The 15539-nt window shown below is 33.9% G+C and overlaps 1 protein-coding gene across 4 annotated transcripts in view; it reads right to left on the reverse strand.

The window, feature by feature from the left end:
- Window positions 1–218: 218 nt before the first annotated feature.
- CPSF6 (cleavage and polyadenylation specific factor 6) overlaps window positions 219–15539 on the reverse strand; it is a 37158-nt gene continuing 21837 nt past the window's right edge. For 2 of the 4 annotated variants that reach the window (XM_081084207.1, XM_081084209.1), the window contains 5 exons: window positions 14778–15282; window positions 13520–13635; window positions 12881–13034; window positions 9564–9753; window positions 219–2264 (listed from right to left, as the gene is read on the reverse strand). In XM_081084207.1, coding sequence (XP_080940333.1) covers window positions 9567–9753; window positions 12881–13034; window positions 13520–13635; window positions 14778–15282 — 962 coding nt within the window. In that variant the 3' untranslated portion in view covers window positions 219–2264; window positions 9564–9566. Of the gene's footprint in view, window positions 2265–9563; window positions 9757–12880; window positions 13035–13519; window positions 13636–14777; window positions 15283–15539 lie in introns of all 4 variants that reach the window. The other 2 variants (XM_081084208.1, XM_081084206.1) reach the window with 1 other exon arrangement.

Raw genomic sequence — 15539 nt, forward strand, 5'->3', positions numbered from 1 at the left:
TCGGTACATTCATGTGTTATCAGGTAGAACAAGACTGTGAAATTTAATTAGTCAAACCAAAAAGTTATTTCCTTCTGATGACACTTAAAAAATAATGAACTAGTAGCAAGCAATTCCAGTACACTCACACTGTCTGCAATAAGTCACATAATGAGATAAGCCATGTAGGGAGAAGAGTGACATAGAATGAGCAATTAAAGGGTTCCACTGATAAAAAGTGAGAAAGTAAATGAAGGATTTAATTAGCATAAAATTTCCAGTTTCATTTCAAGTTCCAACAGTTAGATTTCTATGATTCCATTTCAACATTGTTCAGAGAAATGTTTATTCACATGGATACTTACTTACCTTTTAAGATTACTATTAACTAATTTCCCTTGTAATAGATTTATGTCCGTACTTTGCATTAGGGCATTATAATTAAAATATAAAAAACTAGGAAATGACAAAAATGAAAAAACACCTATATACAAAACAAGAAAATCGATTTTGATACAACTCTCAAATAATGTTTAAAAGGCAAGTGCATTTCAACAAGATAAAACACTTTAAAAATTTGAGAGCAAAGAGTTCTGATAAACACCAATGATCCCATGCATGAAAACTCAACAAAATGTTTTAAAATAAAACTGGCAGTAATATGAATCATTTGAAACAGTTAATTTTGAAAGAACTAGTGTGACATCACACAGATTAAGTGAAGAACTGCAGTGCAAATCTCAGGAGGGTTCTAAAGTTGCACATGACATAATACTTAGGGTATCTAAACTTTAAGCATTGTCCTAAAATTTGGCGAGACTTTTAAAAAAACCAATGTGTATTATCAGAAGACCTCTCAAAGATAATCAGATCTTAAAAATATTAAAAACAATTTATAACCTGCTTAAGGATTTTCACTCAAATTTCTGTAGTGATTCAGAATAACCTTCCTATAAAATAGCTAATCACGGTGACACTGCCTATGCTAATGTTGCAATTAAGATCATATGTTAGGCAAGTGCTTATACTGTGGGCCTTTACACAAGGCAGGTTTGAAAAAAATCTTTGATTAACCAAGTAACTCTAGCATGAATCAACAGGTTGCATAAAAATACACAGAATTCTTTAACTATGGAGATAGATAGGGTATACCTATAATCTCCCATTACACACTTGGGAGAACACAACCTGATGTTAATAAACATCACACCCTTCAGAAATCTATATAGTAACCAGAAAATAAAACTAAGGCTCTCTTTACTCAAATATGTCTGCTGCATGACTGTATTTACATTGCCCATGGCTTCAAAAATTAACCATAAGCACTATCAATATAAAACCACAAGTAATTGCCACATCAAATAGAAATTGTCAAAATATTTCTTCAATACCGGAAGTTTACAATTAAGCATTTCAGTACATTTGTGTTGTGACTTAAGCTGCATTACTGTAGCAAATAATGCATGGATTTTAACTAAATTGTTAAAACCACAAAATTGTTTTGACCCCAACACACTGCCTGAATTGCTATGTCTGTGAAATTTCAGTTTTTATAGGTTTACATACCATTCAGCAAAACCACAAGCTAACTAGGTAAAAAGAGCTAGAAAAGCAGAATATAGAAATATTAAATATCCGTGAAATTACCTATCCTAATATCAAACCAAGGGCAACACTTAATTAGTATGTTTAATTGACTGAATGCAAGATTAGATTGATGCATATCCAAAAATGCTATTGCAACGCCTTTTTAGAGGACAGTATAAATGTCATAGTAACATTATCTTTAGATATTGCTAAACACAAGACTTTCCCTGAGGTGTAAACATCAAATAACTTGAACAGCTTTACACATCAGCCCCATTAAACAGTTTATTACAACACTACATCTATTGTAATCAAAGTGGTGCTGTTTACAGACATTATCATATGAACATTTTTAACAAGAACAAACTACTATAAAAACAAGCATTTACTTGACATTTGTTTCAATTGCTTGCACATTATAATGGCCAAAAAGTATATAACCAGTAATAAAGTTGCAAAAGCTTTAACTTTTAAATCACACAGGTTTTCCTCAAATAAAAACAGTTAAGCAACATAAAAAAGAAAAGGAGCTACTGGTTACCATTTATGCAGATTTGCTTTATTCAGATCTATTCCTGTTCATTTTATCCATGAATCCTTACACGTTCAGTTCAATCACAAGAAGCAAACTGCTGGACAAGCGTCATGTTTCCCTCATGAAGACTGTTTTGTCTTGGAAGGTGTTCCTCTTCCTTCAGCTGTAATGTGTCAAAATTTGTGATGTAGATTTTGCTATTCCCCATAATACACAGAAAAACGCTGGCTTAACTATACAAACACAAGTCGTGCATCTATTTCACTGTTAGGTATTCTAACACAAAGTAAGGATTAATTGAAACAGTAGCTGCCTTTGTGGTGGAGAAATGTTCCCAATTTATGTGATGATTAAAACTTGAGACATTCTGATTTCATTCTTTTTGGACCTTAATGTCTTATACATTTAATAACTGAAACAGAAAAGAAAAAAATATAGCAGCTACTGTTTCTGTGACGATGGAAACATAAGTCATTTTCTAAAATATGCATACTACAAAAATAATTTTTAAATGCTTGATTTTAATGTAAATATTTTCATTCAAACACATATCAATTCTATAGAATGCATTAACAATTAAATGCGAAGTGAATATAAAATGCAATAAATTATTTTACAAATTAATTGTATTTATTTGACAGCATACAGGAACCTCTGCAAATGTTATCAATCAAAGCGTCCTCCATGTTACAAAATTTATGAATATATAGCTTAGTATGCACATTTAAATAAATATAACATCCATGTACAAATTTTCAGACGTAATACAAATTTAAAACATTTACTTTCACTCTAATCCTCCTATATTTAAATATCTAATGTAATAAACTAACCAAAAACAAGCTAAATAGGAATCTACAATAAATTTCATTGAAAACTCACATAAAGGGAAAAGAAAACAATGAATTTGATAAACTAAAATTTTAAGAATACATAAATGTGCAAACTTCAAGTAGAGATTCACAAAAAAAGCCATTCAATTTACTTGGATAAGTGATCACTGAAACATCAAGTATTTAAAACATAAACCCCAAGAGAGCACTTCAATAAGAGGCAAAAGAGCACAATATTTAGTGATATTTTGCCATAAGTTAAGAAATATTTTTGCTCTGTAATTATGAGTACTTAATATTCTATCAAACTATACATTTTATCTTTTATGTCCTTTCCTCTCCACTAGACTCTAAGAATCTTAAGAGCATCAGTACACATATCACATTCACACTGCCTAGCAGTAAAAACCTGAATTGTGTAACTGCAAAAGGAAAAAGCAATGTTATAATCTTGGACTTTCTCTTTTCAATAGTTTCTATTTTCCCATGTTTTCCAAAGAGATAATTACGCCATTTCTAATGTTACCTGTTACAGTACCCTTATCTTATTGTTGATGAATCTTTTGATGGAATTATTTCATGAAAAAAAAAAAATCTAGAAAGGCAGCTTTAATGTTTTATTTTTATTATTTGCAATGCACTTTTAAAAACTAGTATCACAGTATTAAAGAGACAAGGAATATATAAAAAAACGATTACTGAAAAAGTAATAAATCTTATTGCAAAAAATTGCTATCACCCTATATTTTTGTTATGCTGGGAGAGATGAATCATTAAGAGGGAAAAATTATTGAAGATCACAGTGAACAAAACAAAATCACCCAACCCTTCCAAAAATCACGACATACACTGCAACTTTATATCATTCATCACTCCAATGGAGAATTTTACTGCTTTTAATGCAGGAAATCCTGTTCGTGAAATTATACCATACACCTTTATCTAGGACGAATGTACTCATCTTTTGCATAATTATATTTTATAGTTAGATCTTTACTATTAATAAGTTTCTCAATTTTACCATACAGACATAAAATCCAGTTTTTATTTCTATTTCTAAACACTTTACAGTTATCCATTTGGATATACAAAATACACAATCCCAAATGAAAGCAAATTTGAAGGCAATACAATCCATTTCCAATAATCCGATTCCATATTATAGTCTCAAATTTCTAAGTAAACATCTACATAAACAAAGATATCAAAAAGAAGCTTAAAAGTGACAAATACAATCAATGCTTTTGTTTTGAGAGTAACATTTGGTCAAATCTTTTTATGTCAAAGCAAAACAATTACTTGCTTTATTAGCTATCAGTTATAAAATTTCAATAGAGAAGCATCTGTATTTTGAGATTAATGTAAAATTAAGTCAATAGTAAAAACTCAAATTATGAGTGTTTCTGTTAGAAACTAAGCAAATTTGTTAGCATCAGTATCTTAAACCCATGGCAAATTCATCTGTCAAGTAAAAGATTCAAGTGTGTATTTGATATGGCTCTTTTATACGTTTTTACATTAATATATTTAATTTAAAGAATGCTAATATAATTTTAGAGATGTACTTTTAATTAACCCAGTGAAATTAAATTCACTTTTACCTCAAAATTTCTCCTTAAGGAGAGAAATGAAGGGAAGAAAAGAAGTCTCTAAATATAAGTTAAATCCTTTTAAAAATCAAAATTCCTTCCTGCATTGACATAGATATATTATACAAAATTCTGTCTACTGTAGATGTTTTTAGAAAGTTCCCTTACTACCAAAACTTTCATATTTTTGGCTTTCTACCTTTAGAGTTAGTACTTACCTCATTTAAACTAAAGCCTTTTATAACACTATAAAACCTTTATATGATGTCACTCTAGGCAGTTCACTAAATAGTAGAAATGAACTTAACCACAAACAAAACTCAGCTTTGTCCTCCAAAGTTCACAAAATGGGCATTTCAAAATAGGCTTATGTGATTTAGAATTCACTGTGAGCGTTAAAACATGCTACCACAGAAAGCAAATTAGTAAATTTGGATAGCATATATGGCAAACTTAGCCCTTTGTTGATTATAAGTTCTTGTTAAACAATGCTAACTAAATATTCATTCAAAAAAATCTAATTTACAAACTAGAACAATGATAATAAGTTTCACACTAAGATGGAGAGAGAGCAAAGTGACTCACATTGGCATGGATTTTTTTTTTTTTTTAAGAGGGACACTATTTGTAAACAACCATATTCTTAAACCACAATGAGCAAAAACACACTATATATCCAAGGGATCATTTCCTACCCTCTTGCACTTTAGACAGCTGGTAGTCAGACAGGTTTTACAAATAATACTAAAAGCAAAGAAAATCAGAGTGAAAGTGAGAACTAGCATATCCAAAAGAAGCAGTAAGGATATACAGGAAACCACAAAGAAAACACAGGGCTGGACAATACAAGGCAGACCTTACATGACTTAAGAGTTGCAGAATAATTTTTAAATTTCATTACCACCAGTATCATTCATCAGATAATTAAGAGAATTTTAATTTCCACATATGCCTTAAAGTAACACTAACTCTTAAGATGAAACACCTTGCCCTAGCTGGTTTGGCTCAGTGGATAGAGCATCAACCTGTGGACTGAAGGGTCCTGGGTTTGATTCCAGTTAAGGGCACATGCCCGGGTTGTGGGCTCAATCCCCAGTGGTGGGGGTGGGGGGGGCGTGCAGGAGCCAGCCGATTAATGATTCTCATCATTGATGATTTGCTTTCTTTTTAAAAAAAATATATTTTATTGATTTTTTACAGAGAGGAAGGGAGAGGGATAGAGAGTTAGAAACATCGATGAAAGAGAAACATCGAACAGCTGCCTCCTGCACACCCCCTACTGGGGATGTCCCCGCAACTAAGGTACATGCCCTTGACCGGAATCGAACCTGGGACCCTTCAGTCCCCAGGCTGACACTCTATCCACTGAGCCAAACCGGTTAGGGCTCATCATTGATGTTTCTATCTCTCTCCCTCTCCTTTCTTCTCTGAAATCAATAAAAATTATTAGAAGAAAAAAAAAAGATGAAACATCTTAATGTAAGAAACTTGTTTTCCCCAAATTAATGAAAAGCTACAAACTGAGTAAGAAATGCAAAGTGCCCTAAATTTTATGCAGTAACAACATTTAAGATCATGATATTATGGCAGAAGTAATCACTCAACAAAAAGTGTAGTTATTTAAACCATATTCTATTCATGATGCTTAAATTTTTATCAAAGAAATGGGTAATGATTTGAGAATATGTGAAACTCATTTATCAGGGAAAGATGAATAAAGAGTATTTAAAAAAAAAATAATGTGGGCCTGATCGGTGTAGTTTAGTGGTTAAACATCGACCTATGAACCAGGAGGTCATGGTTCGATTTCGATCGGGGCACATGCCTGGGTTACAGGCTCAATCCCCAGTAGGGGGGCATTCAGGAGGCAGCCCATCAATGATACTCTCTCATCATTGATATTTCTATCTCTCCCTCTTCCTTCCTTTCTGAAATCAGTAAAAATATATTTAAAAAAAAATAATAATTTGGTTTCAACTCCTCAATACACAAAGAGAAACTGAATTCTTAACAGAAATAATAAGTGGAATGCAACCTAAAGAAAATAACTATAGCCCTAACCGGTTTGGCTCAGTGGATAGAGCGTCGGCCTGTGGACTCAAGGGTCCCAGGTTTGATTCCGGTCAAGGGCATGTACCTTGGTTGCGGGCACATCCCCAGTGGGGAGTGTGCAGGAGGCAGCTGATCAATGTTTCTCTCTCATCGATGTTTCTAGCTCTCTATCCCTTCTCCCTTGCTCTCTGTGAGAAATCAATAAAATATATTTTTTTAAAAAAAAAAAAAGAAAGAAAATAACTATGAAAGTAAAATTATTTCTGTAAGTGTACAATCTTACAACACTGATATACTTTTATTTTGCTCAGAGTGGTCTGAGAACAGGCAGAAATTACAGCATATAAAGCACAATGTATTTACATACCAAAAATTTACAATACTGATATTCTCATTGAAATATTATCTATTTGAACCTAGATATTGTATGCTTTTAGAAAAACTAATACATTTTTTTAAATGAGAGAATGCAATTAACATTACCAACAGTTCAAACACAAAAAATTAAAATAGGACAGACATTAACAGCTTGCCAACATCATAATGTTTCCAGTTAAATTAAGAACTTGCCCTTTTGGCCATTCATCATCATTTTAATAATAGATTACATTGTTTTATTTGTATACAGACTTTCTGACATTCACTTCAGCTTCCAAGGTACTCTTATTCCATTTAGTCAATTTTAAGATTTACCTGAAAGCTCAAAAGGACTCATATTTAAAAACTTCTAAAAAGGTCAACAGACCTTAAAGGTGATTAAATATGCAGATATTGTTTATTTTTAAAAGTTTTTCACTTGATTATATTTAATCCCACTCCCCCCTCCCTACATCAACAATAAGTTTGGTATATAGCAAAGATATAATATTCCAGAATAACAGAAATTTTTGCACTAGAAATGCTTATGTAAAAATATTGCTTGGATGAAGGCACATAACAATATTGCAACTCAATTCTGATTAATGTACAAACAAAACATGAAGATTCTGGTATGGTTACACATCAGTGATTAAAAAAATGTCAACAATAGTTTTCAAGTTAGCAATTCATAGTTAATGTCTGAATCTAACAAAACTCAAGGCATGATATAGTTAGGTATACCCCATTACTGGAATGTAATGTTAGTTAATTCAAAGTATTTAAAATCAACAAGAAACTTTTCAAGGAGTTTACCTGGCCGACTACGCTAGTTTAAATAGAACCAGTAAGAAAACTCATTAAAAATATAATTTGTAGGACCTATACTTTACTATAAAATGAAATGGCTGATAAGCATTCAAGTAATAAGTTGGCCACAATTCATCTTAAGCAATTGATGGACACTGAGAATTTTTTCATAAGATGAAGTAAGATCTGTTCAACCCAGGGGTATCAAAACCTGTATCTTTTAAAATTTAATGTTTAAATTTACATGATACAAGTATTCGATTGTTACTCATCTGAAAAACAGTACCTATTGCAATAAGCCTAATTTTAAAAGTGAAAGATGTTTTGCATCACATTAAAGAAATGTTTTGAGAAGTATTTATATTAAGTTCTATAATACAATACATGGAGGAATATTTTAAAATTGAAATTTTGATAAATACTACATATCTGGAATGCCCTAAGACCCCCGAGTCATTAAATGTTAGGGTTAGGATATTGAAATGCAAGGAAAAGTATTAAAACTGGCCTTTTCACTTCAAAGAGCTCTTAAAACTACAAATAATGGAATAGATTATTAGGTACCATAAAAATAAGACTGACATGCTTATTGACTAAATTATCAAAAAAATTATCAGTTGCTAAAACATATCTATTAGCTAAATAAACTGCTCTTCTAACACAAAATTATACATTGATAGTCTTTGATTTTGTCTATAACAGTTTAAATACTAACAATTACCATCACTTAATTATTCCCCATGATTATGGGAAATAACTGTGTAAAGAGTAGTTACACAGTTATAGTCTAATCTGAGTATGCCAACAACATATAAAGAAAAAATATGTTTACAGAATAACCTTTGTGTCACATGCACAAGCATTTATAGTGCCCTCCTCCCACTTTTCACATGAATAAATGCTGTTCACAATATAAAAATAAAATTACACGTGAAAATGAAGTAGAAACAGACAACTCTTACTGCTTTATGAAAAATGTACACAAGAAAGTTTTAAAGTACAGAAAAAAAGACAATGATTATGGTTATGAATGAAACATCAAAGAAAATTATTCCATGGTTATTCTAACCTGGGATGAATAATTTGATACAATTAAAAACTCTTAGATATGAAGTATCCCAAACCCATTTTAATTAAGGTTCATATCTTCTTTGCAAATTAAAGAATACTGTGTTTTGTTTTGTTTTTCTTTTAAAAACAAAAACCAGGTGCTAGAAAAAGTGTCTTTACTAAAAATTGGTTTTTTTTGCTGTTTTTTTAAGTAGAAAAATTCTTTCAATGTTGAGAAACCATCCTGCATTTTTAAGTTTTAGGAATGAATGAATGAAGTTAGTTCCAGAAGAGAAACCTTAAAATTTACTTTTTAAAGTCCAAGCACTATATATATATATATATGTATATGTGTGTGTGTGTGTGTATATATATATATATATATATATATATATATATATATGAGAAATAATTCCTTGTATTTTATATTTTAAGTCATATGCAAATTATATGATTAAGAGAATTCCAATTTTTGGATTTTAGAAGTATACAATGAGTCCTCTTGATTATTGTCTTGCTTTCTTAAGACTCTTAACAATCTGAAAACTAAAAGTTGTAACTCAGCAATACAATATTCAAAGATAAGAGGTCAAATTTTTTACCTGTCATTACTCACCTGTCATCTGTCTCAGATGGTTCCAGAAGATTAAATTCAGAACAAGTAGTTGGACCATTTAAAATGTAGGTATATACTGTATAAACAATAGCCTCGGAGTTATAATTACTGTTAATAATGCATAGACTAAATACAATAGGACAAGGAATACCCACCTTCTAACGATGACGATACTCGCGCTCTCGGTCACGCTCTCGGTCTCGGTCCCGATCTCGGTCACGGTGTCTCTCTCTTTCTCTGCTTCTCTCTCTATAATAATCATCATGACGATCTCTACTGCGGGATTTATGGCGCCGACTCTTTTCTCGTGATCTACTATGGTCCCTCTCTCTTGATCGTTCACGTCTTCTAAAAGAAATTACTGGATTAATGCTCTCCATAATTGGATAACTTAAAAAGATTTTCAATATTTAGTGTTTGGGGACTCTTTCCCCTTCCCCACGTGGGAGTCTGTGCTGTGAGATTCTTTCCCCTTCCCCGTGTGGGAGTCTGTTCTTGTTCTTCAATAAATTTCCACCTTTGCTATAAAAAAGAAAATTTGGTGCTTAAAAATATCTAAGGCAAAAATAAATTTTATAGGCCTATTTCAGACTTATGATATCTTGAACATCAATGATTTACCAACACACCTATAATCATGAACTAGAATTTCCATTTTTAAAAATACCCAAATATTGGGAACATGGCATACATCATGTTTTATCTATTATTAGATGCCCGGTGCACAAATTCGTGAACAGGTGGGGTCTGGCCAGCCCACCCAGATGGGGGCCGGGCTGGCGGGGGGGAGGGGTCGTGGGCAGTTGGCTAGCCAGCCCCACCCCTGATCTGGGTGTTGGGGCCGATCAGGACTTGGATCAAGCCGGTTGGCTGCCACAGTGTGCGTCACAGCCACCAGTCGTTCTGGCTTTTCCGCCCTTCTGGTCGCTGGGTTTTTATATACATAGATAATTTGTAGTCTAAAACAGACATGTATTGTTCACCGAATAATAAACAGGAAGGTACGCCCTAGTCAGTTTGGCTCAGCAAATAGAGTGTTGGCCCGCAGACTGAAGGGTCCCGGGTTTGATTTAGGTTAAGGGCAAACATCTTGATTGCAGGCTCGATCCCCAGCCCTGTCAGGGCTTGTGTGGGGGCAAACAATCGATGTGCCTCTCTCCCATCAATGTTTCTCTCTGTGTGTCTCCCTCCCTCCCACTCTCTCTAAAAATCAAAGGGAAAATAGCCTCGGGTGAGAATTTACATAAGTAAACAAACAAACAGGTGAAAGAGAAAATTTCAAAGGACTTCTATTTCAAGCTAAAGAACATACAGAATATAGTTCTGTAGATATAAAATTCATGAAATCACTCAATATACAATGGGACTTAAATATAAGAAATTACTGCCTATTGCCTGGCTGGTGTGGCTCAGTGGATTGAGCGTCATCCCATGCACCAAGAGGCCACCAGTTCCATTACCGGTCAGGCACATGCCTGGGTTTCAGGTATGATCCCCAGTACATAGATATGCGGGAGGCAGCTGATCAATGTTTCTCATTAATATTTCTATCTCTTTCTCCCTCTCCCTTCCTCTGTCTCTAAAATCAATAAAAACATCTTTTTTAAAAAGAAAATTACCACCTATTAACACAGGTTACCTAAACCCATACATAAATATCAATTTTACCTTTATAACTAACTAAAAAATGTCACTCCTCTAAGAAACTTTCTAATAATATATACATGTTTGTTGGGAAGGCTGAGAAGAGTGGTGGGAAGCAAAGAAGAAAACCCACTAATTACGACCACTAGTCAAGACTGGGATATTATTTACATTGTTACTTAATGAAGAGAAATGTTTCATGAACCACTTAAAAAAAACAAACCACAGGTAATTTAACAAAGTATGCTGCCTAAAATACTTTTAAAAATTCTATTCTAAATTTGAAATTCATTATTAGGTGCTTACTTTGGGCTTAAAATGTTTAAAAGAAGACCGTATGAGATATGGTTTTTAGCTATGACTAATTTGTTCAGATACAAAAGCCCTTACAATGGGTTAAAATGTAATAATTATAAAGTAGGGGACCATGACTATGACAATCTCTTTTTCCTTAACTTTACGAAAAAGATTCTACCACCAGATAAATTATACAAAAGACAGATCTCAGAGTATCATGTGAAGATTAAAGATCTACCACTCAAAAGTATGAAAAATTTCAAGGTAAGCAGTAATGCTAAAATATGGAATTACCTAATTAAAAAACTAAGAATAGACAATCCATTCATTAACTCCCTTGTTCAAGAAACGTTTACTTAACACCCATTCTGTATATTCATTAGAAATATTGTAGTGACAGCCACTATGGAAAATAAATATGAAGGTTCCTCAAAAAATTAAGAATAGAGCTACCATATGACCCAGGAATGAATCTCTCTCTTCTGGGTACACCAAAAAAAGTTAGAAAACATTTATTTGTAAAGATATATGTACCCCTATGTTCATCGCAGCATCATACATGGTAACCAAGACATGGAAAAAACGAAGTGTCCATGGATGGATGACTGGATAAAGATATGGTTCATAGATACAACAGAATATTACTCAGCCATAAGAAAGGATGAAAAACTACTATTCACAACAATATGGATGGATCTTGAGAGTATCATACTAAGCAAAATAAGCCAGACAGAAAAGGACAAGAACCACATAATTTCACTCAGACATGGGATATAAAACTAAAAGCAACAAAGGAACAAACAAAAAAGCTCATACATAAACAACAGTATTGTGGTTACCAAAGGGTAAGGGGGTGAGGGGACTTTGAAGGTAAAGGGGTTCAAATAAATAGCGATAAATCGAGACTAGCTCTAACCAGTTTGGCTCAGTGGATAGAGCGTCAGCCTGCGGACTGCAGGGTCCCTGGTTCGATTCTGGTCAAGGGCATGTACCTTGGTTGCGGGCACATCCCCAGTAAGGGGGTGTACAAGAGGCAGCTAATCGATGTTTCTTTCTCATCGATGTTTCTGACTCTCTATCCCTCTCCCTTTCTCTCTGTAAAAAATCAGTAAAATATATTTAAAAGCAAAAAAACAAAAACAAAAACAAAAATAGGCGACTAGACTTTTGGTGAACACACAACGCAATATGCGGATGATGTTTTATACACCTGCACACTTGAATCTACGTCACCCCAAGAAATTTATTTTAAAAAAAGAATATTGTAGTGAATAGGATGGGTAAGGCCCCTTCCAACTTTCAACATGTATAGTGAAAATAAATGTGAATTAACATATTCTCCCCCCCCCCCCACTCATCAATAAAAACATTTTTTTAGGAAAAGGGCTCCTAACAGAAAGAATACCAAATATAAAAACAATGAAATGATCAAGTGTAAGTATAATCAAAGTCCTATTTTAAAGTCCCAAACATATTTTTTCCATATGTAAAAGTAGCAGGTTTAAATAGAAATGAGACAGGAAAGTTTTACCTTGATCCAGAACCATAAGACTTGGATTCAATTCCATGAAGGCAATCTTGCAAAGAGCTAATAAGAACTTTGCAACGATCATCAGCAGATACTTTGGATTGTTTAATTAAAGAAATTGCAGTTACCAATGTCTCAATTGCACTCCCATAATCACCTGTGAGGGGAAGAAGAGGGGTTGAGGTCAAATAAATTTTATTTTCAAAATACCAACAAACCACCTCTGCAGTAAGAGTATAAATATAAAGCAGTTTACACAAGGAGTGAACTTTAAAATGACCACAGAAGATTTATTTATTTTTTTAGTATCTTACCATTTGCAATAGGCTTTTCTGTGCATAAAATTAGCAGTTTTTTGTTATTAGTACAGCTATATGAAGCACGTTACCGTTTTGTAAATATGATAATAAATGAGTGGTCCTAAGGCTCCTCAGTCATTAAATGTCAGGGTTAAGATTTAAATCTACATCTAAAAATTTTAAATTAGGGGCTTTTCCATTACACTGTGACATACAGCTTTCTTCAATACCTTTTAAATAAAGGAGAGAAATTGACTTGGGAATATATAAATAACTACTATATAGAAACGATCATTCATAGTAACATAATTAAGAAGTATTAATACAGAAAGAAATAACAAACCAGCGCTGGCATCAGACACGGCTCTTGAAATAGCACTGCTTGAGATTGCCCTATTTCTATTCATGATTTCTTCAAACTCAGCTTCACTCAGTGGAGTTCTTGCTGTATCCATTTCCCTATAAAAATCAGACTAAACTTTAACTCATACACAACATATTTCTAACTTAGTCTTAACAGTATATAAAGCAATTTATATTGGTCGTTTTGAGAAGTGCCTTAGAACAAGTATTTACTTTTCCAAATTGAAGCATGCTATTTTCTCCTACTAAGAAAGCAAATCTAATAAGCAAAATTCTCTAACATCACGATCTTACAGATAAAACGAAGTAGCAGCTTAGAAATCTTCTTTGTGGAGGCCAGAAATGATATATTTACATATCTACAATAACATTTTTAATTCTCACACAAACAGGTAAGAAATTTTTTGATGAATACACATACAAAATGTTGACTGCAAAAAATAAAGCCTACACAATCAAGGACAGTAATTTGGTTTCATTACGTTTAGATACATCCAGGCAGAGGGCCCAACTCACAACTGAAGGATAATAAATGTCTGATTAATAGAATTTCAGGCAAGACAAGACTGTAGACTATCCTGTTTGCCACTAAATCCTAGAAAAGTATCTGGAAAATAAAAGGTACTCAGTGCAAATATTGCACTGCAAATGTATAGCTGGACAGTGCAAATATTGGTTAAAAAAAATGAGCAAAATGCCAAAATTTTCTAAAGCTGCTTGACAACATTGAAAACTGTACATGTAGCCCTAGCCAGCGTGGCTGTTAGTTGAGCATTGTCCCATGCACTGAGAGGTCACCGATCCAATTCTTGTCAGGGCACATGCCCAAGTTTTGGGCTCTATCCCCTCTAGGGGGTGTGCAGGAGGCAGCCCATTGATGTGAGTGATGTTTCTCTTTCATTGATGTTTCTATCGCTCACTCCCTCTCCCCACTTCTCTCTAAAAAAAATCAAAAACATATTTTTTTAAAAAATATATGAAGGAAATGAATCCCCAGGGATTTAGTGACTTGCCCAAAATCACACAGCTATGCAAGTAGCAGAGCTGGATTATTCCTAATCCTGTTCTGTGTATCTTTTTACCATACCATACTGCCTTTTATAATAAGAAGAGAAAATAACACAGAAAATTAAGTATCTGGGGAAAGACCATAACGTTTTAAAAACTTCAATGATGGAACGTAGAATATCTTCTACAAAATATACGAAGTCTACATTCAAAGATACATACTAACTTACCTTCCAGGAGGCCCATAGTCACCCCTATCATATGGCGGAGGTCGGCCATATGGATCTGTTGGTGGTGGACCCCGACTATCTGATGTAGGCATGCCGCTGTTAGTTGGTGGAGGAAAGAAAGCTGGGTTCACATGTGGAGCTGGCGGTGGGGCACCTGGAGGTGGTCCAGGAAGATGCGGAGGAGGAGCAAGTGTAAGGGGTGGCCCAAGAGGACCAGGTGGACGAGGTGGAAAGGGGCCTGGAGGTGGAGGTGGTCCCTGTTGTGGAGGTGGTGGACCAGGAGGGGGGCCGTAGCCTGGAACTGGAGGTGGAGGACCAGGAGGAAGCGGACCCAAAGGAGGCTGCCCAAAAGGTTGTCCAGGAAAAAGAACTGGCGGTGGAGGGCGATCGCCTCGATTAGGAGGCCCAGCTAAAGGAGGAGGCAGAACCTGACCAGGTGGAGGTGGACCTGGTGGACCAGGTGGGCCTGGAGGACCTAAGGGTGGACGTGGTGGAGTCTGTCCAGCTACAGAATAAAGGGGAGGAAAAACAAAAACAAAAAAAACACACTTCAATAAAGTATTTTAACCTTCATGCCAAGATTATACTTTTAAAGCATAACTCATAGACCAATATTCTTTCTTGTTAAATAAAACCCGTATGGTAAATGCTACACTAACAATTACAAAGTTAAAGTATATCCTTACAAATTTAACTTCCTCAATTTATGCTTAAGAAAAATTATTGAAACAAAAACTTTACTAAAGACAATTATACTTAGCG

Source organism: Myotis nattereri (assembly GCF_964212035.1).
Source record: "Myotis nattereri genome assembly, chromosome: 2".
NCBI lineage: Eukaryota > Metazoa > Chordata > Mammalia > Chiroptera > Vespertilionidae > Myotis > Myotis nattereri.